Source organism: Jaculus jaculus, chromosome 19, assembly GCF_020740685.1.
Source record: "Jaculus jaculus isolate mJacJac1 chromosome 19, mJacJac1.mat.Y.cur, whole genome shotgun sequence".
Lineage (NCBI taxonomy): Eukaryota > Metazoa > Chordata > Mammalia > Rodentia > Dipodidae > Jaculus > Jaculus jaculus.
In genome coordinates this window covers 5,830,041-5,854,060 of record NC_059120.1, presented here as the reverse complement: position 1 = coordinate 5,854,060, position 24,020 = coordinate 5,830,041, and the positions used below count along the sequence as shown (strand labels likewise).

Sequence of the window (24,020 nt, the reverse complement as noted above, 5' to 3'; positions counted from 1 at the left end):
GCAGTGGCTGAAGGCCCTGGCACGCCCATCTCTCTCTCTCAAATAAATATATTTTAAAAAGTCATAGATCTGAAATTCAGTGTGCTTCCACCTCTTATTACATATCTATGAAATATTTCTGCACTTCTGAATAGGATAAACCAATGAGCTTTATAATAGATCTCATAATAAAGATCTCTATCCTGACTGGCTTGTAGAGGTGAATGAGTAGTTCTATAAAACACTTTCCAAATTAGCAGTTGTGAAAATTAACTTCTAACCAGATGTGATAGTGCATGTTTAATAGCCCAGCTGACAAGAGTTTGGTAAATTGGACGCCAGCCTGGCCTATATATAATGTGCCCTCATCTCAGAACAACCAAAAAAGATAAGATTTTAAAGGGAAAAAAAAAAATCATTCTTACAGAAACTGCTAGCTCAGAGACATCTTTGTTTACAAAAAATATTTATTTTGCAAGCAGAGAGATGGGGGGGAGAGAGAATGGGCATACCATGGCCTCTTGCCACTACAAACTCCAGATCCATGTGTCACTTTGTGCATGTGGCTTTATGTGGGTTCTGGGAAATCAAACCCGGGAAGGCTGGCTTTACAAGCAAGTACCTTTAAATGTTCAAAATTACTCACGATGGATCTTGGACATTCAACTAAGTATAGTAATTTGAGTTTAAGGGGGGGGGAACCTTATTAAACCTTTTGCTTTATCTATGTTAAGTTCAACGCAAGCAGGTTGTGAACTGAATATTTATGTCCCTCTAAAATTGATTATGTTGAAATCTAATCACCCTTTGGGAGCTATATTAGTTACTTCAGTATTTTTGGGACAAAATACCTCATCAGAGCAGCTTAAAAAGAAAAGGGTTTAGCCTGCCATAGTGGTGCACACCTTTTATCCCCAGTACTTGGGAGGCAGAGGTAGGAGGGTCACTGTGAGTTTGAGGCCACACAGTGAATTACAGGTCAGCCTGGGCTATAGCAAGACCCTACCTCAAAAACAAAGAACAACAACAAAACTTTTTTTTAAAAAAGGAAATGGGTTTAATGGTTTGATTAGGCTTTTGGTTTCAGGAGGAAGGTCATCCTGGGGGGAGGGGACTGGAGAAGCCTTCGAGGAACAGAACCCTGAAGTCGCCATCATGCCAGCAGGAGGAAGTGGAGAGCAGTGACTGCTAGTGCTCAGAGGGCGTCCTGCAGCCCTCCAGCCCATGGAATGGCACTGCCAACAGTCAAGATGGGGCCTTCCATCTCAATTCATCTAATCTAGAAAATGCCTCACACACAGTCCAAGAGACTTGCTTGCATGATGATTCTAAATCCTGTCATGTTGACAACTAGAGATGAACCATCACAGGAGCTAATTGCGCCATGAGTGTCCTGTGCGAGACCAGTACCTAGCAGGCAGCTCCTGTCTGCATGAGGGTGCGGTCAGAGATAGTCTGAGCCCGGGAGAAGGCACTCTCAGCTGACCTTGGAGTAACAGCTTCCAGCACGCTGAGAGGTGCATTCCTGTGTAACTAAGCCACGCGCTTCAAGCCGTCTAAGACACATTCTACTGCTGCACATTATGGGAGAGAGGTCCTGGGGATCAAGGCCTTGAACACGCTAGGCACGCACTAACACGGAGTCACACTCATGCCCATATTAGTAGTCTTTAACGAGATTTACTCATTCTTCTCATTTTTCTTGAGACAGGAGCTCATTATGTAGCCCAGGTTGACCTCTAACTCAGTCCTCTGGGCCAAGCCACAGCCTCTCCACTGTGAGTTACAAGTATGTGCCATGATGCCTCACTTTTTAATAACTAAGGATAGGTTTCCAAGTTGCGTCCTGTCTAATATACAAATAGCTAATTGGAAGATTTTCCTTAGCTGTGAACCTTTCTAGCATATTATTCCTAGGTCTTGGGAACATGTGAATTTATAGTTTTGTTGAACATAATATGGTTGCCTGGGAACCCAGAACTTATGACTGGCTTCTGATGTGTAGAACAGTTTTTACCAAAGAATCAGAAGCAGTGTCAGAAAACATCCCCATTTGGCATATCTTATTTTTGTAGTACTTGATAGTCTGAATTTCAAAGAAACATTAAATTCACAATCTATTGTTTTTATTTCATATTTATATTTTCTGGGTTTTTAAAAAAGATTTTATTTTTGTTAGAAAGAGAGAGAGAGGAGTATGAAGGACAACACATAATTTTAATGAAACCAAATATATTTGAAAAAAGAAAATTGCAGAATTCAACAAAATTACAAGCTCCTATTAGAATAATCTCCGTAGATTCACGTTACTTGCTTTCACTGGGGAGAGGGTAAAGCCCTTTCTCTCCGCTGAAGCATGGACAGTGGGCTGCGCTTCAGTTATGCAACAGTCAACAGTGCTTCTACTTAGTTCAACTCACAAACTTGCCAATGTGTTCACGGGCTATAATGACCCTCTGAATTTGTGCAGTGCCTTCATAAATCTGCAAGGAAAATGTAAAGGCAAGTTAAAGATCTTCAGTTCATAAATACTTGTATTTATTCAATATTTAGGATGGCAGAATACCTCCACTGTAATACCAAACCAAAACATGGTTTTATGAAAAAAATTTAAGCTATATAGTTATCAAAATTTGGAGACATGTCAAAACATCAAAAGAAGGGATATTTACATTTAAAAATGTTTTAAGAGTACTAAATATTAATGTAGCCAAAATATCCAACTTTTCTGACCTGTTTTTATCTATATTCTCTCTCCCCCCACTGAGGTTATTGATATTTTTTTCTCCTGATGCCTAAGGAGCTGTTACAGAACTAAAATGTGGGGTTCTGGCTCTGGCCCGTAGTCGGCGCACGCCCCATTCTGAACTTCTAGTCTCAGCCGAGTTGTCCCTTCTTGCTCTCAGGTGGCAAAGAAAGTGACATGTCTGATCATAGTGGTGATAATTATAATACTCATAGGTCCTAGGAGAGGGGGAACAGCACCAGATAAACGTGTGTCCTTGGACAGGGCACACACTGGTCTTCAGTTTTCTCAGGTATAACCAGAGTGACCTATAGTAACATTCTGATTCTAGCAGTGGGACTCCACCACCTCAAGATTTTAAATGACCATTTGTCATTAATCTTCCAGGGGGTGAGAAGAGCAAGGGAGAGGTATTGAGAAATATGGGGTAAAATGAAGTCACATGTGGATAGCATACACAGTTATAGTACAGCTTATTTACTAAATTACTCCTAAGATTTTCTGTCCACCAATTTATCAATTTGGAAGACATGTATCGCTGTCTTCTCATAGAGATAAGACTTTTGACTCCTAACTATAGTTTCAATTAATTCAAGAGGTGTAAGGCAAAATTCAGACTAGTTTCAAGTGGCATGCATACTTTTGAAAAGCAAAATGTATATTCCAATTATCTAAGATTTTAGAACACAAAGAAGTTTGCGCTGGTCACACTCTCCAAGTCTACGCCATTTCTCCTTGGGCTCATCCCTTATTAATATCTATACTTTATAGAAAATAACATTGTTTTGTGTGGTTACTAGCAAAAACTGGCTCACAGCAATCTTTGGCATTTATTAACACTGGTGCTTGGAACCCGAGTCATCAGAAACCCACTCTGTCATACATGAATGTTCCATGTCCTGAGGCACAACACAAATACTTTTTGTCTTACCTGATAGATCTTGGCATCCCTCATGAGTTTCTCCACAGGGTATTCTGTGTTAAATCCATAGCCTCCAAAAATCTGCACAGCATCAGTAGCTAACTGATTTGCAACGTCTCCAGCAAATGCCTTTGCGATAGAGGCATAGTAGGTATTTCTGCGGCCAGCGTCAACCTCCCATGCTGCTCTCTGGTAACTGAGTCTGGCTAGTTCAACTTTCATTGCCATTTCTGCAAGCAGAAATGATACTCCTTGGTGCTATAAGTAAAGGGAAAAAAGTTTAAGACTGAATATATCTGGGGAGTCAAACCTGGGTCATTAGGCTCTGCAGGCAAGTGCCTTAACTACCGAGCCATCTCTCCAGCCCTTAATTTTTTTTTTAGGAATACTTTGTTTACATATCATTTTAAATTAATGTTAGACTTGCAGAAAAGCTCTATCAGTTTCCTCTAATGGTAACATACTACACTGAAGGGCAGGACATTGACATTCATACAAGTCTATCAACAACACTATCCAAGCTTATTCAAATCAGGCCCCTTACTCAAAGTGACTGCTGTGTACTTACAAGGAAAATGACAAGACTCCCTTATTTCTCTCTAAATTATGCCTATGCTTTTAGCCAAGACTTCTTTCAGTTGTGTTTTCTGTTGGATTGTTTTCTTCATGTTTTGGGGGGAGCAGAATTTTGCTTTGTAGCATTGGCTAGGCTGAAACTCACTACACAGCCCAACCTGGCCCCAAACTCACAGCAATTCTCCTACTTTAGTGTCCTCATTGCTGAGCTTATCAGTTTGTGCCATTACACCCAGCTTGTTATTTTTTAATTTTACTTTCATTCATGTAGTTATTTCTGGCTTTTGAAACAGGGCTTGTGATATAGCCTAGGTTGTCTTCCTTACCACTCCAGATCTGACTTTATTTTGTAAATAAATACCCATCAGTTTAAAGTTCAAAAAGTAAAACTGGGTGTGTGTGGTGGCTCACACCTTTAATCCCAACATCTGGGAAGATCACTGTGAATTTAAGCCCCACATGGTACTATTGAATGAATTCCAGGTCAGCCTAGGTCAGAATGAGATCTGACCTCAGGGAAAAAAAATCCAGAAAAAGAAAAAGAAAAAGGAAAGAAACCAATGAAACTGCATACACAGTGAAATTTTTTCTTCCTCCTTCTCTCATTCCTGCCTTCTGCCCACCCTATTTAGTTTCCCTTCCAGAAGGCAATGTTATCAGTGTTATTATCAATGTTATCAGTGTTATTATCCTGTATACATGTAAGCAAATACATCTTTGGGCTCTTATTTTCCCCATATGCTGGCCTAGGAGGTTAACAGTTTCCACTTTGCTTTTTCTGCCAGTACATCATGGAACACCTCAATGTACAATGTCGTTATTTATGCAGCTGCAATGTATTCCATCCATTCTGTGGATGGGCAACATGTTGGCTGTTTCAACACACTACTGAGAAGAAAGATAATTATTATAAAGAACTGTTGTGGTCACCCTCATTATGTGACTCAAATGAAGGTGCTTTGAATGTGTGCTGCTGAATGTGACTTATGAAAGCTCCACCAAATTATGTTCTCATTACCGATGTTACGACTGCTTATTTTACTAGCAAGCGGATATATTCTTCTGGAAGATGTTCATGTTCCCCAAGAAGTCTTGATTTAAAATTTCTGGACAGGGATGATTCTAGAGAGATGATTCAGTGGTAAGGTGCTTGCTTGCAAAGCCTAATGGACTGGGTTTGATTCCCCAGTACCCATTTAAAGCCAGGTACACAAAGTGGTGCATGCACATGGAGTTTGTTTGCAGTGGCTAAAGGCCCTGGTGTACCTACTCTATCTGTGCTTGCAAATAAATAAAATAAAAATATTTTTTAAATGACTTAAAAAAGTAAAATGAGTGGCCAGTGCTGAGGCTTATGCAGTTTTAAGTAATCCCCCTAGTGGGCAGTTTGGGATCCAAACTCAGGTCCTCATGAATGTTTCACATGGCCTTTGTCACTGAGCGTCTCCAGCCCCGATGTGAAACCCAGTGAGATGCTGCACAGAGGGGCCTGAAACTTCCAAGCATGAAGCTCAGAGCAGTTAACATTAGAGGCAGAACTTGGAGTAATCACCATGTGTTCTGTGGCTAAAGCCACAGAACCACCTGAACCCTGGGAGATCACACAGGGAGTTGTCTCCCGTTGTTCCAACGTTAAGACATGAAGGAACAGAAGCTGAAAATGTTGATGAAACTGTTCATGATCTGACAGTATATAATTGTAAAAGTAGAACTCAGTCTGGAGAGATGGCTCAATGGTTAAGGTGCTTTCCTACAGAACCTAATGGCCTGGGTTCAATTCCTCAGGACCCACATAAAGCCACATACACAAAGTGGCACATGCATCTGGCGTTCATTTTCAGTGGCTGGAGGCCCTGGTCCACCCACTCTGTGTGTGTGTGTGTGTGTGTGTGTGTGTGTGTGTGGTCTGTCTCTGCTTGCAAATAAATACATAAAATGTTTTTTAAAACCCTCAAATTTAGTTCTGGTCTTCTACCAAGTCACAGTTTCCCAAAGAGAAGGCCAAAGCTGGCATCCTTAGGTTTCGTTTCTCTGAACAGCAAGGTGGTTACTTTCCACCTGTCTTCGATGGCCTGCCACTGACTACCACTTAAGAGAGACTATAAAATTGAAAAGGAGAGAAAGAAGAGGAAGAGGAGGAAGGTGGGATAAAAGGAGTATAATTGAGGACTCAAATCCTTTAACCTTTCCCTCATTCATTTTTCTGTCAAGAAATAGTCATTGTTGGGGACTGGAGATAAAGATCTGTGGTAGGGTTCTCTCCCCCTCAAAAAAGTTCACTGGAAATACAAGAACAGCACACCTCCTCAGAGCTAAGATTTACTATTCAACAAGACACAGAAAGTGACATGAATTTAGAGCATAAAGTCAAATCCTGGGTCTGTGGCTGATAAACTGTGTGGCCTTGCACCAATTATTTACTATCTCTGAGGCTGTTTCTTGATCTTTACAGATTATAGCACCATCAAACACAGGTTTAATGGGGCTAGGGAGATTATCAGTGATTAAATGTGTTTTGTGTCATGTACCACCCCCGCAAATAATTTTTAAAAATCAGCTTTAAAGAGAGAATTAGACCATATGTTAGACTGCACAGCATGTGTGAAATACACAGCAGGCACCTAATCAAATCAGCTATTCCTTTTCTCCTTTCTTCAGAGACCAGTTGTTAGAAGCATAATTTAAAGAAAGTCTACTTAAAAGGTTCCCTCATAAATCCAGAGTCTTCTTGTAAAAAATAAAGGCATTTTGTTATTTAAAGGCATTTCTAATACGGAGATTGAAAAGAGTGTTTGCACATTTCAGTGAAGCAAACACGGCACTGGGCTTACCTCGACAAGCAACTTCCCAAACGTTTTTCTTTCCAGGGCGTACTTGGTAGCTTCATCCAGGGCTCTCTGCGCTAATCCAACAGCCCCCGCTGCTACCTGGCATTTGAACATTGAAAAACAGCAAAAGTTCACCGTCGTTCAAATACACAGGATCAGGCTGTGTGCTCTGGATTCTCAGTTAAGAACCATGCAAAAAGAAAAATGTAGAAGAATGCATCCTCCAGGGTACAGAGATTTATACTGTCTAAGAAGGGAGGGCAGGGACTGAGGACAGAGCTCAGTGGTAGAGTGCACATACTTAGTCTGATCTTAACCCAATGAAAGGTCATCCTTTCTTTACCAAAGGGAATCACAGGAGAATAGTCTTAATGAGAAAAGAATAAGAAGTTAGTTCATAATCAACCAGAATGATCAAATTAAGTATGGAATGCCTTTGGAAATCTAACAGAAATGATATTAACTTTGTATTTGCTAAAATAATTTCTATAGGGAAGAAGAAAGTTTAAGAATCAAAACAGAACATTTCTTCTCCTCCTCCTTTATCGAGGAAGCAGATATTGAAAGAGAAAATGATAGCACACATGTATACACACAATGTGAAAATACTCGTGTAACATAACTATGGCAATCTTACAGACCATCCACTTACTGTAGGTCTTGTTCTGTCAAAAGCTCCCATTGCAATTTTGAAACCAGAACCCTCACTAATTAAAACATTTTCCTTGGGCACTCTGACATCTTCAAAGACAATTCCTCTTGTATCTGAACATCGCTGGCCCATATTTAATTCCTAACAAGAAAATAACATATTTTAACAAACACTTTGGGTTACATGTAATCTTAACCATTGCTTCATGCCTTTTACACTGACCTAAAGCAGGGGCAACAAAGAAGGGCCTGTAGGTACCACCCACGTCTGCTACCCTCTCCTATGGCTCCTTTCCTGCTACGATGGAGAACTGTGCCAGCAGCAGCAGAACCTGTAAATGCCAACATCTCTACAATCTCCATCTTTCCAAAGCTGTTTGCTAGCCCCTAGTAACAAACACTATCTCACAAACTGAAACCAAAGTGAGCCCGAATGTCCAGAAAATGACTGTCCTTTGTACATGTTTGAAAGCTTGCTTTTACCACACATACCATGAAAGTAATGTAGCAAACATAAGGAGTTTAGGGCCTGTCATTTAGCTTAAGTGAATAACTAGTCAAATAATTCACTGAGTTAGACATGGTCTGTGTTTTCTTCTCTCTCTTAAAATTAGGCTTGCTGAAATGGAATTTACATGTAGAGAAGTCATCATTTATGTAGTCCCCTTAGATGAGGAAAATGTGTCCCAAAATTTTTAGTAGATGTCTGAAATTGTGAATACCAAACATTTTACATACAATGTATATTTTCACATATAAATATATATGCATATATACTTATAACCAACCTTGATTTATAAATTAGGAATAGTAAGAGGTTAGTAATGGTAACACAGTAGAGCAATTATAACAATATAAGAACTTACTAAAAACTTATTACTTGTCAATTTTGGGGTGTTTAAGACAGAGCCTCACTCTATAACCCAGGCTGGTCTTGAATTTGGAACAACCTTCCTGTCTCAGCCTCCTGAGTGCTGGGAAGATGGGCATAAGCCATCACACTGGAGAATTTTTCTAATTTTCTATTTAATTTTTTCAGGTCTTGGTTGACTGCAGGTAGTTGAGACTGTGGAAGGCAGAGCTGAGGGTGAAGGGGGCTATTGCTCAGCATCATGCTACTTCTGACCAAAGTATACGTGCATTCCCGCAGTCACAATACAGGATATTTCGCCATCCCAAAGGTTTCCCTTCTTGTCTCTCTACCCACATTTAATTCCTAACAAGAAAATTATAGTTTTGGGGCTGGAGAGATGGCTCAGCAGTTAAGGCATTTGCCTGTAAGGCCTAACAACCTGGGTTCAGTTCCCCAATACACTTGTAAAACCACATGCACAAAACGGCACACGCATCTGCAGTGGTGTGCCCATTGTGGCTCTCTTCTTGTTTTATCTCTCACTGCTTGAAAAAAAAAAAAAATTGAGATTAAAGGAGTGTGCCACCAAGCATGGCTTAAAAAAATCATAGATTTTAACAAATACTTTTGAGATATATACATTTTAATGATAGCCATTGCTTTACGCCTTTTTGCAATGACCTAAAGCAGAGGCAACCAATAAGGGCCAATCGTACCTGTTCAGGTTTCCAAATTTAATGGGAGCTTTGACAGAACCAGACCCACAGATCTGATTTCTCTCTACACAGTTCTTCTTTCACAGAAGGTCAAGTTAAGAGGCTGTGGTAGTTTGATTCAGGTGTCCCCCATACACTTCTGTGTTCTGGATGCTAGGTTCCGGCTGATGACAATTGGAAATTAAGGCCTCCTGGAGGTGGTGTATTGTTGGGGGCAGGCTTATGGATACTATTGCCAGTTTCTCCATGCCAGTGTTTGGCACCCTCTCCTGTTGCTATTGTCCACCTTATGTTGGCCAGAGAGGATGTCTACCTTCTACTCATGCCATCATCCTACCCTGCCATTGTGGAGCTTCCCCTCAAGAAGCCAAAAATTAAATAAATAAAAAAATCCATTTTACAAGTTTCTTATTTGTAATACTGAGTCATCAGTATTTAAGGATTATCATCTTAAACCATGTTCTAGAAGCTTCCACCAGCACTACTTAACTGATTCCATTTCTTTTCTTTGTCAAAGTTTCAAGTCTTTTGGGTCTATTTTAAAAGAAATAAATTATCTTCATATATTCAGATCATTTCCATGTTCAAATTTTCCAATGCCTGTCCTTACTGACGTGAACTTCTAACCTTTCCCAGTAAGACTCTGTGTCCTTCCTCCTTTCTTCTAAGGCACAGATGGTGGGGAGGAGCGGGGGAGGAGGGTAAGGGCTGGTAGGCTCTGAGTGATAATCTGAGGTAATGCCTATGTCCGTCACATTGCTATAACCTGTGAGATGGGCACAGTGCCACTCATATACAATAACCTGTGGGGATCCACTAGGAAAGACTTTTCAGAGTTCTGACTCTACCACTGGGCTGCAGTATAAAAGACATTGTGATTTTATTTCATTAACCCACAGCTGTCATAAGTACTCTCCATAGGTTTATACTGTGCATGTCAACTTAGTATTTTCAGCAACATATAAAAAGTGTTGTCAAATATGGTTTTAATTTTATTCCAACTTAAGATATTTTCAACATTTATTGAAAAAATAATACTGAGGACTTAATCACTGATGAATATGCTCTACCTTTTTTCCAATATGGATTCCTGGAGTATCTGCTTCCACAATGAATCCAGTTAAGGCTTTACTAGCAGGAGTTTTAGGATCTGGATTAGTACGTGCCAATAAAAAATACCTAATATAAAAAAAAAAAACAACTAATGTACATACAACATGATGATAGCAACAACATTAGTGAAAAACATGTGACTACCAAAATATCAAGTGTCAGTATTTCCACCTTACGATAAGGAAGAATCTAACAGTTTTCATTTAAAGCTTGTATGAGTCACAAGCCTACGATGAGGCCAGCGAACTTCAACCATTTCTACTTCTGAACTAGGAAGATATTTAAGTTGGAACTAGTATTTTTTTTTCTTCCCAAAACAAATTTGGTGTTTTAAACAGCAAGCTATCTGAAGAAGGGGACAAACAAGAGTGCCTGTAAAGCTAGGTAACGTCAAGCAGAGGCCCTGTGCTGGGTGCCCATCTCTTCATCCAGTAGCCAGTGGACTTGTGGCTGCTATGAGCCCTTCATGCAGCAGCCAGTGGACTTGTAGTTGCTTCTCCTCTTGACAAAGGTTCATTCATTCTCCTTAAACAATTTTTTCTCTATGCTCAAAACCACTAATTTATCATTAGCAAATTACTTTGATTAATGATAATAGGGGAAAATTGAAAATTCTTTTCTAGTTTCATACATTACCTAATTTGTCTTCCTATATTAAGAACGGTAATCAGTTCAAAAATTATATTTCTACTTGCAGGATGTCTTTGAATTAGATAAGTTTTCATGGCTTCTTTATTTTTTATGACCTGCTGACATAAGGATGCATGTATGTATTTCCATGATACTAGACAAGACAGAATATTTTAAAAGGTTTGGGCTGGAGAGGTGGCTCAGCAGTTAAGGCACTTGCTCATAAAGTGTAGTGACCCAAGTTCAATTTCCCAGTGCCCATGTAAAGCCAGATGCACATGGTGGCACATGTGTCTGGAGTTCGTTTGCAGTGGCTAGAGTTCCTTGTGTACCCTTGACTTGTATCCCAGCACTTGGGAGGCCGAGGTTGGGGAGTGTTGTGAGTTTGAGGCCAGCCTGAGAGGACATATTGAGTTCCAGGTCAGCCTGGGCTACAGAGAGACCCTACCTTGAGAAAGTTAAAAAAAAAAAAAGAAAAAGAAAAGTTTGATAGATATTTCAAATAAACAAGTTCCTAGTAGGCTTACTCCTAGAAAAGCTTGTATTTTGGAGCTCTCGGGAGTCTTTGGCAAACACCTGCTCCACTGAGCTCCACCCCAACCTGCCCAGGTGTGATGCTTTTCCAATTGCACATCATGAGGACACACTGAGCAGTGTCAGAGCCCTGTGTGGCCCATACCTGTCATCCTAGCACTTGTGGGGGGAGGGGCAGGAGGGTCACAATTGAAAATGAAATCCTGTTTAAAAAACAAACAAACAAACAACCTGATACTTTTCTTTGGGCGGGGGGGTTTCTTGAGGTAGGGTCTCATGCTGGTCCAGGCTGACCTGGAATTTACTCTGTACTTTCAGGGTAGCCTCAAACTCACGGCAAATCCTCCTACCTCTGGCCCCCAAGTGCTGGGATTAAAGGCGTGCACCACCATGCCCGGCCAAAAACCCTGACACTTTTCAGGAAGGATCATATTATCCCAATCACCCACATCCCTTCTCAGTAGTCTCTGTTTAGAGAGCTTGCAAGACAGGGGCATGCACTGCTACACTGAGATAAACTGGACATTTTTCTGACTCTCATTCACTACTTTTAAACAGACTTCCTGAAGTACATATGCTTGCTGTCCTTCATTTGGTCTAGGCCAAAGACCAAGAAGCAAGCAAGCTAGCTAGCTATCTTATCTAGGTATCTGTCTGCCTGTCATCGCTGATCCTGTTCATTCCAGTTCATTTATTCACTTATGCATTTTAAGACAGGGCCTGCCTTTGTGGCCCAAGCTGGCTTTGAACTTGTGACACTCCCACCCCTGCCTGGCAATTGCGTGCTAGGGTTATGGGCAGTGTCATGATACCCAATTTTCTCACCTTTTCCCGTAATAGAATTTCACATATTAGATTCCAAGACTGTTCCACAATAACTAAGCCAAAGTCCTTTCCTTTCACATCTGCATTCTCTCCTTTTCAATGCTTGTCTAAAAATGCAGGAGCTGTGGTTTGATGCTATATTTCTATTACTTCAACTAGAACGTAAGAATACGCTGAGATTAGCTGGGCTTTTCCCCAGTGCTGCTGATTAAGTCCCCCAGCCTCGTGCATCCTGGGCAAGTGCTCTACCAGTGAGGCGCAACCCCGGCCCTATGTTACTTGTCCAAGATCTATACATGAGACGCCAGCTACTACTATGCTTTCCTTTTCCTTTAACAAATAATCAGGATTTTTCTTTGGCATTCTAAATCTATGCAAATGTTTTTTAATGTTTTTATTTATTTATTTTCAAGGACAGAGAGAGAGAGAATGGGCACATCAGGGCCTCTAGCCACTGTAAATTAAATCAACATATGTGCTATCATGTGCATCTGGCTTACACGGGTTATGGGGAATAGAACCTAGGTCCTTAGGCTTTGCTGGCAAATGCCTTAAGTGCTAAACCATCTCTCCAGCCCAGATTAACTATTTTGTTTACTTATTTATTTTTGGCTTTTTGAGATAGGGTCTTGCTCTAGCCCTGGCTGACCGAGAATTCATTATGTGGTCTCACGATGGCCTCGAACTCCTGGCGATGCTCTTACCTTGGCCTCCCAAATGCTGGGATTAAAGGTGTATGCCACCATGCCTGGCCATGCAAATGATTTTTGACCTTCAGTTGAATTTAATATCTTTATTTTTAGGCCTGCATATTTGAGACTTTTGTATTATACTAAAATTAAGTTCTGTCCTGTCTGGGTAACCTGAGCTTGAATAATGTGTCTGTCTGGGCTGGGAATCTAGCTAAGTGGCAGAATGGTATAGCACTGTCCTAGCAAAACCAACACACACACACACACACACACACACACACACACACACACGGAAGGAAGGAAGGAAGAAAGAAAGAAAGAAAGAAAGAAAAAAGCAAGAGGAGGAAGAGAAGAAAGTCTTATTTCTGAGAAGCAGAGGAACGTCCCATAGCAACACTTTTCCTTTTTCCCAAGAGTTTTAGGGGCTCCAAGAAAGTGTTGGTGTAGACGATGGGGAAGCAGTGCTAATTCAAGTGGAGGACAGCCCTTCTAATCAGCTCACAAACTAAACTTCTTAATATTAATCTGAAAAAAAATCTCAGGGGCGTAAAAATAGTTGTCAAAAGTCACTGGAGAGTTTTAGATCTCTTACAGACCTTCTGGGTTCATGAGCAGGGCTTACTTAATTGAGATGGTTTATAAGTAATGAGAGAGGGAAGATTCTGAACACATACTGATGAAGAAGTACATACAGATGTCTCAAGAACATACCAGTTAGCTTTCCCGCCATTCGTTATCCACATCTTCTGACCATTAATAATGTACTCGTCTCCCTTCCTCTCTGCTCTGGTCTTTATAGCAGCTACATCAGAGCCTGCCGAAGGTTCTGTGACACAGTAGGCCTAGGATATATGGACACAAGAGAAAAAATGCTAGTTACTTAATTAGAATGCTTGATAATAAGATTGTTTTTGCTCATTTTGTGCTGCTAGAGATCAAACTAGGGCTTCATGCTTGCCCGTGCATGCATGCATCTACCACAGAGCTAGGCCCCATAATTTATACTTGAAGCCAGTATTTTAAATATTTTTAAATTATCTAAAATTAAATTCTTAAGTTCTTAGAAAATCAAATGAATAGTTATAATGTGAAAATATTTAACATGTAAAATAAAATTAGGCACAGCATATCAATAAACCATACCAAACACTAAGATATCAAGTATACTCAAATAAATCCATTCCATTCAATCTAATACATACTCATGTATTCAGACTGTTACCGAATGTCCAATATGTACTAAGATAGACTAGGAGGTGGGGGAACCATAGATAAAAGGTATCCTATAATGGAGATGTTTTACAATATACTAGTAAAGAGATTTAATATGTCTCATTTTGTGAAAGTTATGCCCCAGGACTTGAGAAACTAGCCCCATAGAGATGACGCTTACATTAAATCTCAAGTACAGACGGATTCTGTGGGAAAAGGAGAATGAATGTGTATTCCATATGCTAGAAAAGCATAAGCAATGAGAGAAAGATAAGAAATAGGGCTGTGCAGTGTGTGATGCTGAAAGTAACAGGGCTCTAGAGTATGTGGCTACCGTCATGGAACAGTATGATATAATTCTGGGAAAAAGGAAACAGATATCAAAGAACCCATTACATCATACTGACAATTTTGGATTTGATCTGGTAGAAACAGAGGCACCTCTTTTAGTCTCTTGAATAGAGGGTGACAAGATGCAAGCAGGAATGGAGAAAGGGATGGTGGGAAGTAAGGGTTGGGTAGTTTGGGTAAACTCACTGTCACAGAGTGGGTATACCACCTGAGACACAGGCTCACAGCCTTCCAAATATTTAGAGGTCAAAAGGAAAAAGAAATCTTAACAGTTAATGTTAATTCAAACTGAAAAAACTACATAGATTGTTGGAAATCATTACTTAACGTGTAGGAGGGTTTTGAGATATAGGTGGTAAGAGGATTAGGAAGAAAAGAAGCGAAGTTCATTGGAAGATATACATTTTATGAGTGTGTGCCAAGAGATACATTTTGAGACTGATGAGTGCTAAGACATACATTTTACCAGGCTGACGTGTGTGCATGCAGCGTTAAGAGATACATTTTAAACACAAGAGAAACAATTTCTTGCAGGCACAGTTAAGTCCTTAAACCCAGCAACAAACTCATCTCTTCAGTCATGTGTTCACATGAGACTGTTAGGTCGAGTACCTCCTTCCCTACATTCAATCTGCATGTCTCAGAAGACAAAAGAACCACTTACTGCCTAGCTGGGTCAATGAATGGCACATGCCTTAATCAGCACTTGGGAGGTGGAAGCTGAAAGATCAGGAGTTTGAAGCCAGCCTCAGGTATCTACTGTACGTGTATAAGGAAAGCCTGTGTCACAAACAAAGAACCTCTCGGTTCTTGAAGTACACAACGGACTAGCTACCACTCTACTAGCTAGCAGGCATCACATCTCTGAAAGCAAGCAAGGGGACTCCCATGACAGCTTTGGGGCACCCAGAAACATGATGACTTAGACTGTCCCTCGAGGACATAAACGAGAGGGTTACTATGACATCCACTTGACATCACAGTAAGATCGCTGCATCCAACTTCTGACTTAATGCATATAGCTCAGGATGCTTGTGTCCTGAGAGGAGGCCAGCGCTGCTCCTGTGGTCCAGGGAGAAGGCACAGCTGCGCACACTCACACACATCATTGGCTGTTCTGTCATCCGCCCCAAATACTTCTTTTTTTGTTCATCATTTCCAGCAATAATCACCGGCATTTGCTGCCAAAGAAATACACATTTAAACAGCAAGATATTTCCACTAAATATATAAATTAAGACATCATAATTTGACATTAAAAATTCTCTCTCTAAATCAGTAAATTCTGCAAACTAGAAATTACTATGCTTCCAAATTTAAAAAGCTAAAATAACAACAAAAATTACATGGACTCTTGGAATAACCTATTTCTAAGTTATAGGACTTGGTAATAACAAAACTCTATTTTAGTAAATCTCTCTAAGACTTAAGCTTAGGATCTGAACCCTCCTATCCCTTGGCAGTCCTAAACACTGCTCAGCCAATCTCAGCATTGTGAGTACTGCTGGCAAGCCAAGATGGGCTCCAGGGTGTTGGCCTAGGTCTTGCCCTTACCCAAGAATGTCCTGTGCACAGAAGCTGTAGCCATAGTATGCATGATTCCCCACAGGGACATGTAGGACTTCAAGTACTGGGTGACCAAGCTTTGGAATTATAACTTGTGCCTACATCATGAAATTTTATGTTCCTTTTTAAAAAAAAAAAAAAACACCTGTTTTATGAATTAATCTAATACAACTGATATTCTCTTGTTAGTACCACAGGCAAATAATTTTCTAAGTAACTTACCCCCAACGAATTTGCTTCAATAGCAGTTTGGACCCCCGTACACCCATACGCCAATTCTTCAGTAATTAAACAAGCATCAAAAGTTCCAAGTCCAAGACCTCCTAAGGAATCAAAATGTCACAAGAGCCCATTATCACAGTGTATCCTAACAAACTAAAAGTAATCCATTTTTAAAATTTATTTGCACTTTGTACATTTATTTGTGGGTGCATACTGGCAGGTTAGGGGCTCTTACTGCTGCAAGTGAGTGCCAGATGCTGGTGCCGCTTCCTACATGTGCTGGCAGGCTTTGCGAGTAAGCGCCTTGAATCAGAGCCGTCATACTAAACCCAAATGAACTGTCTTGTTAATGGTTGCATCCAGCTAGAAAAAGTGAAAAATGTGCTGAGAGCAAGGCTTCCTAAACTACAGTCTCAAGAGGGAAGCCAAGGTATACAGCCATTTCATGTCAACAAATAAGAAGGACTGAACTTCACCTTCTCTTGTTTGAATCATGTTTAGGGTTAAAAGTGTAAAGAAAGCTTACCACAACTCTCTGGAATGTGAGTGTTGATTAAACCAAGTTCCCAGGCTCTTTTAATTAGGGGTAACGGGTACTAAAAGAAAAAGGGAGAGAAGAACCGTGTTTACAGCGCAGATAGTTTGGGATACGACGGTGTAAGTGGGAAGCCTTCAGCTGCGGACGGCGCGCACCTACCTCCCCGGTTCTGTCGTACTCTGCGGCCGCCGGCAAGATTTCCTCTCTGGCAAACTTCCGTGCAGTGGCTTGAAATTCTTTCTGCTGTGCAGTCAGCTCTGAGGGAAAGACATTTAGCACACATTAAGCTGGGACAGTGTTGAAGAATGAAGTCACCCTGTGGAAGTTGGTATTTGTAGTGGGCAGGTCAATCTGGTCAAGCAGGAAGTGTGAGATGCCACTGCCTTTTCTGACTGCTCAGATTGCCTGTGCATGACGAAGCTAAACCAGCACAGATGCTGAGGGCAGTGGTGGCGTTGCTGGTTTCATCAACAAGCAACAGATAGGAACTTGTACAACTCATGTGAGGTTTTCTTTTCTACTTGATGAGGTTGAAAAAATTAACTTATTTCTTGTTCCTAAGCAGATTTACTAATAGTTCACTAACTTAAATAAAACTAATATATAAGACATGCTCCAGGCCTCAAGAATCAGTCTAAGAAAATGAGACACTCAGTATCAATAAAGAATAAAAGTTCTCTTTCTCCCTTCCCCCTCTGCCTCTCATTCATAAATAAATAGATAGATAGATAGATGATAGATGGATAGGCTGGAGACATGGCTTAGCAGTCAAGGCATTTGCCTGCAAAGCCAAAGGACTCAGGTTCAATTCCCCAGTACCCACATAAGCCAGATATGCGCAAGGTGGAGCATATGTCTGGTGTTCATCTGCAGTGGCTGGAGGTCCTGAAGTGCCCATTCTCTGTCTCTCTCAAATAAATAAATAAATAAATTTTTAAAAAGGAAAAAAATCATTTTAAAGAATTATGTAAGAATATCAATATTGCAGCCGGGTGTGGTAGTGTACACCTTTAATCCCAGCACTCGGGAGGCAGAGGTAGGAGGATCACTGTGAGTTCAAGGCCACCCTGAGATGACAGAGTTAATCTCAGGTCAGCCTGGACCAGAGTGAGACCCTACCTCGAAAAACCAAAAAAAAAGTAATAATAATAAAAAAATCAATATTGCCAAAATGCAATTCAGATAAATTAGGCCCAACAGACGTTAGCTTATTAGCAGACATTCGACATTGTGTGTCTAACAGGTGTTTTAAGTGTCTGTTGCTTTATTAGCAGACATTTGACACTGTGTGTCTAACAGGTGCTTTACGTATCCGTTGCTTTCAAATTTGTAAGCTCAAGACTATTCATGTATCAGTATTCCATTATTTGGGGGTTATACAAGTAGAATATACATGCATATGTGCTCTTAACACAGAAGTGCACAGAAGAAAATGAGCCCAGACAAAACACATGTGAGTAACTGGGAACTGCTTGTGGATGGTGACTGGTTCCACCCTTGACAGACACAAAGTTCACAAATGTATTCAAAACAAATATATTTTCCAGTCAAAAGAGAATATAACATTTACCAAAACTAAACCCCACTCCTGGTTCATGCTTCTGAGAGGCTTTGGTATGCTGTGAACGCCACTCAAAATGACAAACACTTCTCAGGACCTATAATAGACAATTGTGTTAAAAATAAATATGGTAAATATTAATCAAATAAAAGAACACTGGCAAGTATGAGTACAGCAACCTGTCTGACCCTATTCAAGAGCCCTGTTTTCATCATGGTTAAGTATTTTCAATTATAATTCAAATAAGCCAGTTACTAACTATATGAACACTTGTCTATGGAGGAGATGCTAACAATAACAAAAAAAATTGACCACTTGGTTTTTGTTTGCTTCCTGCTTTGGGACAAGCTGTTGCTAGATGGTTCAGGCTGGCTCCAAACTCACCATGAAGCCCGAGCTCTGCTTGCAGTGGCCCTCCTGCCTCTACCTTGCAAGTGCTAAGATTTCAGGTGGGGCCACCAGGCCCAGTGAGAGAACCCAGCTGTATTTTCACTAGTAACATGGAGGGTTTCCACAGACAAGTCAGGGATCATGGGTAAGACTTAGGACTACCAATTTTGGAAATTCCTTAATTGTTGTATGAGAATAAAAAGGGCAGAACTGTGCTGTTTTCAAAATGCCTATCACCATGAATGCCAAGACCCAGTGACACTTCCAGGTGAGCCCCTAAGCACCTTCCCTTTGGAAGGTCCATTTGGAAATACCACGGCACCTAACAAAACACACTAGCATAAACCAACTCCCCATTCTCCAGAGGCATCTTCTAGTGCTCTAAGCCAACAGACATCCATTTGTTAATAAGGCTTTATTGAAAACAAATTTTGCATATTGCTGTTTTCTCAGCCATACTATTTGGTAGCCACAGAAATCATGGGGTCTCCAAAGCCAAAAGATTTATTATTTATTACTACCCCTCCAAATGCCAACCTTGTCATAATATTGTATTAATAGCTAAGATGAAAAGCATATAAAACTATAGTCTTATTGAAATTCTTTTTTAGGACTTTTGGTTTATTTATGTTTTTAAGGTAGGGTCTCACACTAACTAAAGCTGACCTGGAATTCACTATGTAGTCTCAGGATGGCCTCGAACTCATAGTGATCCTCCTATCTCTGCCTCCGAAGTGCTGGGATTAAAGGTGTGCACCACCCTTTAATCCCAGCTGGCTAGGACTTTTTTTTCTTTTCTCCCCCTACCAGGCAGAGTCTCACTCTACCCCAGGTTGATTTGGAACCTACCTCTGCCTCCCAAGTGCTGGGATTAAAGGCATGTGCCACCATACCCAGAATATTTAGAAAAAAAAATTATGGGTGTGTGGAAGGTGTACATATGATATGGCAAATGGGTGGGCTCCACAGTGAGTTTGGGGGGCAGCCTGAACTGTCTAGCGCCATGTTGGGAGTGTGTGTCCTCTCTCTCCACCTTGCTTGAGACAGGGTCACCCTTGCTTTTGTTGCTGTAAGTGTTCCAGTATAGGTGACCTGTAAACTAGATTCTCCTGGCTCGGCCTTTCATTGCTGAAGGCACCTTGGGATTACAGACCTGTGAGCCATGCTGCAACAGGCTTTATGTGGGTTGTGGGGAATTGAACTCTGGTCCAAAAGCTTGCAAGCAAATACTGTTAACTGCTGAGCCATCTACCCAGTTGTTGTTGTTTTTTTTTTTTTAAATTTTATTTGAGAGCGACAGACAGACAAAGAGGCAAATAGAGATAGAGAGAATGGACGCACCAGGGCCTCCAGCTACTGAAAACAAACTGCAGATGCATGTGCAACCTTGTGCATCTGGCTTATGTGGGTCCTGGGGAATCAAGCCTTGAACCAGGGTCCTTAGACTTCACAGGCAAGTGCTTAACTGCTAAGCCATCTCTCCAACCCTGCCCAGTTCTTTTTTTTTTTTTTTTTTTTGAGACAGGATCTTGCTGGATGTTCCAGAACTCTAGCCCAGCCTGGCCTTGAACTTTTGAGGATCCTCCCACCTCTGCCTCCCAAGTGCTGGGGTTATAGTCATAGGTCACCACACCTAGCTGCAACCTATTTCTACATTCATGACAATGTAAAAGACACAAAAGGACCTTTATCAAACTAGATTCCAGGTGCTCCCAACTCAAGGTCAGAGGACATGGAAAATAGCACAATTCACATTTATAGGATTTTGATGTAAACATTCTCAGCAATTTAAACAAGCTAGATACAAAGGAAAAAGAGAAGCAGGATCATAATCTAAAGTGTCCAGGGGCTAGAAGGATGGCTCAGTGGTTCAAGTACTTGCTAGTAAAGCCTAAAAGCCTGGGCTTAATTCTCCAGTCCCCTCTTAAAGCCAGATACACAATGTGGCAGCAAGGTACCCCAGCATGCCCATTCATATTCTTCTCTGTCTCTCAAATAAATAGAAATATTTTTAAAAATACATTGTCTAGGACCATACTTAAGTTTTTTGGGAATATGTAAAAAGAAACTACTTGGTAAATGATAATATCACCTCATAAAGAGAACCCTCTACATTTCAAGTGAGAATATAATTGGATCATTAGATATGTCATTTAAATAGCCCTTTCAAAAATAAGATACCTCAAAATGTAATTTCAAAGAAGTTACACATTTTCTTTACATGTTTCATGATTCTGGAAATAAAACATGGTTTTCTGGACCTGTCTAGTCTTTCTAAATCTACTCCTCTTTATAGACACTGTGTTATGCATTCAGGGAAGACTAAAATTCAGGTAGTACCTTCATTCTTAGTTGCACAGGAAGAAACTGAGGCTCAGAAACATCAAGTAAAATTAGCCATAGTCAGTTTGCAGTCAGGCAGGTAGTGGAAGCAGGGTTTAATTCTATGTTTACATCCAGAGTCCAGAGAATCAGCTACTTGCTGTACTGTTGTTTCTTGTGGATTCTGAGACCTGGTCTCCAGGTCTCAGAAGAAAGAGCATCTCCGCAAAACCCGCTGGGCTGGGGCTGGGCTCAGGGGACTGAGTGCCTGCCTGGTATGCTCAGTGCTCGGGTGTGATTCCCAGCACACAAACCAGAACCGGGCATGGTGCTATATGCCTGTCCTCCCAGCACTCAGGGAAAGTTTCAGCCCAACCTGGACTGCATGAAACCCACCTCCAAAAATAAATAAGTAAACAAACACATAGTGTTTTGACACCATTATTTAGAAACCATTCCTCATGAAATAAGTACAGTGATGGGCTGGGAGACTTTAAGTAGGGAGTTATTTAGGGGACATAAAATAACTTACAAAAGGTCTAGGACCTACATAATAGGAGAGAAAAAAATGATAATACCAAAATAGACCAGGGGTAGTTGGAAAGAGCGGGTTCAGTGAAGGGGGAAGTGGGGAGAAGGACAACAGAAAGTGTTGGCAGGGGATTATGGTCATGATATGTATTGTGTATGTATGGAGGCTGTAAATAAAAATTTAAAATAACGTGGGCTGGAGAGATGGCTTAGCAGTTAAGGTGCTTGCCCGCAAAGCCAAAAGGCCTCAGTTTCATTCTCCAGGACCCATGTAAACCAGATGTACCAGGTGGCACATGCATCTGTAGTTTGTTTGCAGTGACTGGAAGCCCCTGGGCACCCATTCTCTCTCTTTCTCTCTTTCTCTCTCTCAAATAAATAAGAACAAAATTTAAAAAAGTTAAAAATAAAGTCAGTTTGATAGAGCCAAGTTATGCCTGTAATATCATCACTGCAGAGGTTGAAGCAGGAAGATTGCCATGACTTCATGGCCAGCCTGTTCTACATGGTGAGTTCAGGACAACCTGGGAGGCTTCATACAATCCTATCTCAAAAAAAAAAAAATACATATATATATATTTTTGCATGATTTCTCTCTTTTTCAGGAAAAAAGTTGTATAATACAAAAGGCAAAAGTTGTTATAGCCAAGGAAACGTGTCCTTTCCCCGTAGTTACATAACATGGGTCATTTAATTAAAGCGGTAGCTCAGTGGGAACAAGGAGTAACAGCACATGAACGATGGGCATTGCCACATTTGAGCCTGACTAACACAGCTGTCTGTATTTGTTACCTTGGGCAAGTTGCAAACTATCTAGAAAACAGCGCTAACTAATTGGAGTGGATAATCTGGAACGCCTTAAAGTACCATCGCCCTGGGAGGTTGAGCTGGAGGAAAGCTGTGGTTTCGAGGCCAGCTCGGGCTAGTGTGAATCCTATTCTCAAATACACAACTACCTACCTAACTAAATAGCAAAGTAACTAGATAAAACAAGACGTTCTACAGTAAAAACACTGGCTTTACAACTTCGGGTTCTCTGTCCTGGGATTCCAAGCGCAAGCTGTGGGATTCCAAATACAGAAGCCGCACAGAAACAATAGCAGGGTTAGTCGCCAATTCGGCATCAGAAGCCCCACAATTGAATGTATGAGCGCATTTCTTAAAAATTTAAGTTTTGGTGGCACTGAAGTGTCAAAAACAGATAAAGGATTATCTGATTAGACCATGATCAGTCCTAAGAAGGATTGAGAACTTATTTTTCCCATGTCGGAGTTGAAAATCTTCAACTTCTGCCTTCAGAGCCCAATAACTTGCACAGCCCCACAGAACCCGAAGTGGGGGAGAGCCATCAACGGAAGCACCGTGGAGTCGCAAAGCGCGGCTGGGGGCCAAGGGCAGCTTGTTTAAACGGCGGCAGCGTTCAGAGTCTGCAAGCGACCTGCAGCCCCGGGACACCGCACCGCGAGGCTTCGGACCGTCCCGGGTGGGCTTTCCTGCTTTTACAGCTGGCAGAGGGCGCCCGCCCGCCCGTCCGCCCGCGGGGTCAACGGCCCCGCACTGGCCCGCGTCCAGGGGGGCAGCGAAGGCCCGAGCCGGCGAGACCCGCGCCCCCACCCGGCCCTCGGAGCCCCCGGCGCAGCCCGCGCCCGCGCGCAGCCCGCGCCGCTCACCCCCGCAGCCTCTCCGAAACGCCGCTGCCATGTTGTCGACCCGCGCGGCAGCCACCCGCGCCCGAGCAGCGAAGGCCCCTGCGGACTGCGCGCCGCCGCCGCGCCCACCAGGGGGCGTGCCTCCCTGCGCAGCCCCGGGGCGGGGCCAGGGGCGGGGCCTCGCGGAGCCGTCGCCGGCGGAGGCGCTGGGGCGGGCCGGGGCGGGCCGGGGGCGGGGCCGGGGCGACCAGGGGCGGGGCCAAGGCGGCGGGCGGGGCCGGAGGAGCGCCCGAGCCCTCTGCGCGACCTTGCGGGCGGGAGGCGGGCACGGGGGAGGTGGGGGGGAGCAGTGGGCGTCGCGGTCCGCTCGCCGGGACGCGACCTTCGTCCCGAGGGCATTGCTGATTTAGAAAAGCAAACAAAGACCTGAGAGTCAGAAACTTGTCAAAAGGAAAAGGGTTTATTTATTTACAGTACGAGCTAGACATAAGAGGAAAATGCACACTTTTCTCTCCTCTTGCTTGTGGCATGTTGCAATACAAAAGAAACCAAGCCAAGAACCATGCCTGTGTGGACCAAGCTGTGAGATGTTATCAGATCTGTGACCCTAAGG

General features: G+C 41.9%; 1 protein-coding gene across 1 annotated transcript; it reads right to left on the bottom strand.

The window, feature by feature from the left end:
- Nucleotides 1–2,177: 2,177 nt before the first annotated feature.
- Acadm (acyl-CoA dehydrogenase medium chain) lies at nucleotides 2,178–23,516 on the bottom strand. The gene is made up of 12 exons (XM_045138866.1): nucleotides 23,429–23,516; nucleotides 18,525–18,611; nucleotides 17,114–17,211; nucleotides 16,943–17,012; nucleotides 16,417–16,517; nucleotides 15,729–15,809; nucleotides 13,777–13,907; nucleotides 10,342–10,450; nucleotides 7,704–7,844; nucleotides 7,055–7,150; nucleotides 3,657–3,905; nucleotides 2,178–2,462 (listed from the first exon to the last, which is right to left on the bottom strand). Exons 1-12 carry the CDS (start codon nucleotides 23,457–23,459, stop codon nucleotides 2,391–2,393), a joined length of 1,266 nt encoding a protein of 421 aa, XP_044994801.1. The 5' UTR covers nucleotides 23,460–23,516; the 3' UTR covers nucleotides 2,178–2,390.
- Between the last annotated feature and the right edge of the window lie 504 nt (nucleotides 23,517–24,020).

What these genes read in the sequence shown, in the direction of transcription:
- Acadm (XM_045138866.1), bottom strand. Translation starts at nt 23,459, where the DNA reads ATGGCAGCGGCGTTTCGGAGAGGCTGCGGGG. An exon ending in TCACATTCCAGAGAGTTGTG is followed by an intron (nt 16,518 to 16,942) that starts GTAAGCTTTCTT and finishes TTGATTCCTTAG; the next exon opens with GAGGTCTTGGACTTGGAACT. An exon ending in GGGATGCCAAGATCTATCAG is followed by an intron (nt 2,463 to 3,656) that starts GTAAGACAAAAA and finishes TTTTCCTTGCAG; the next exon opens with ATTTATGAAGGCACTGCACA.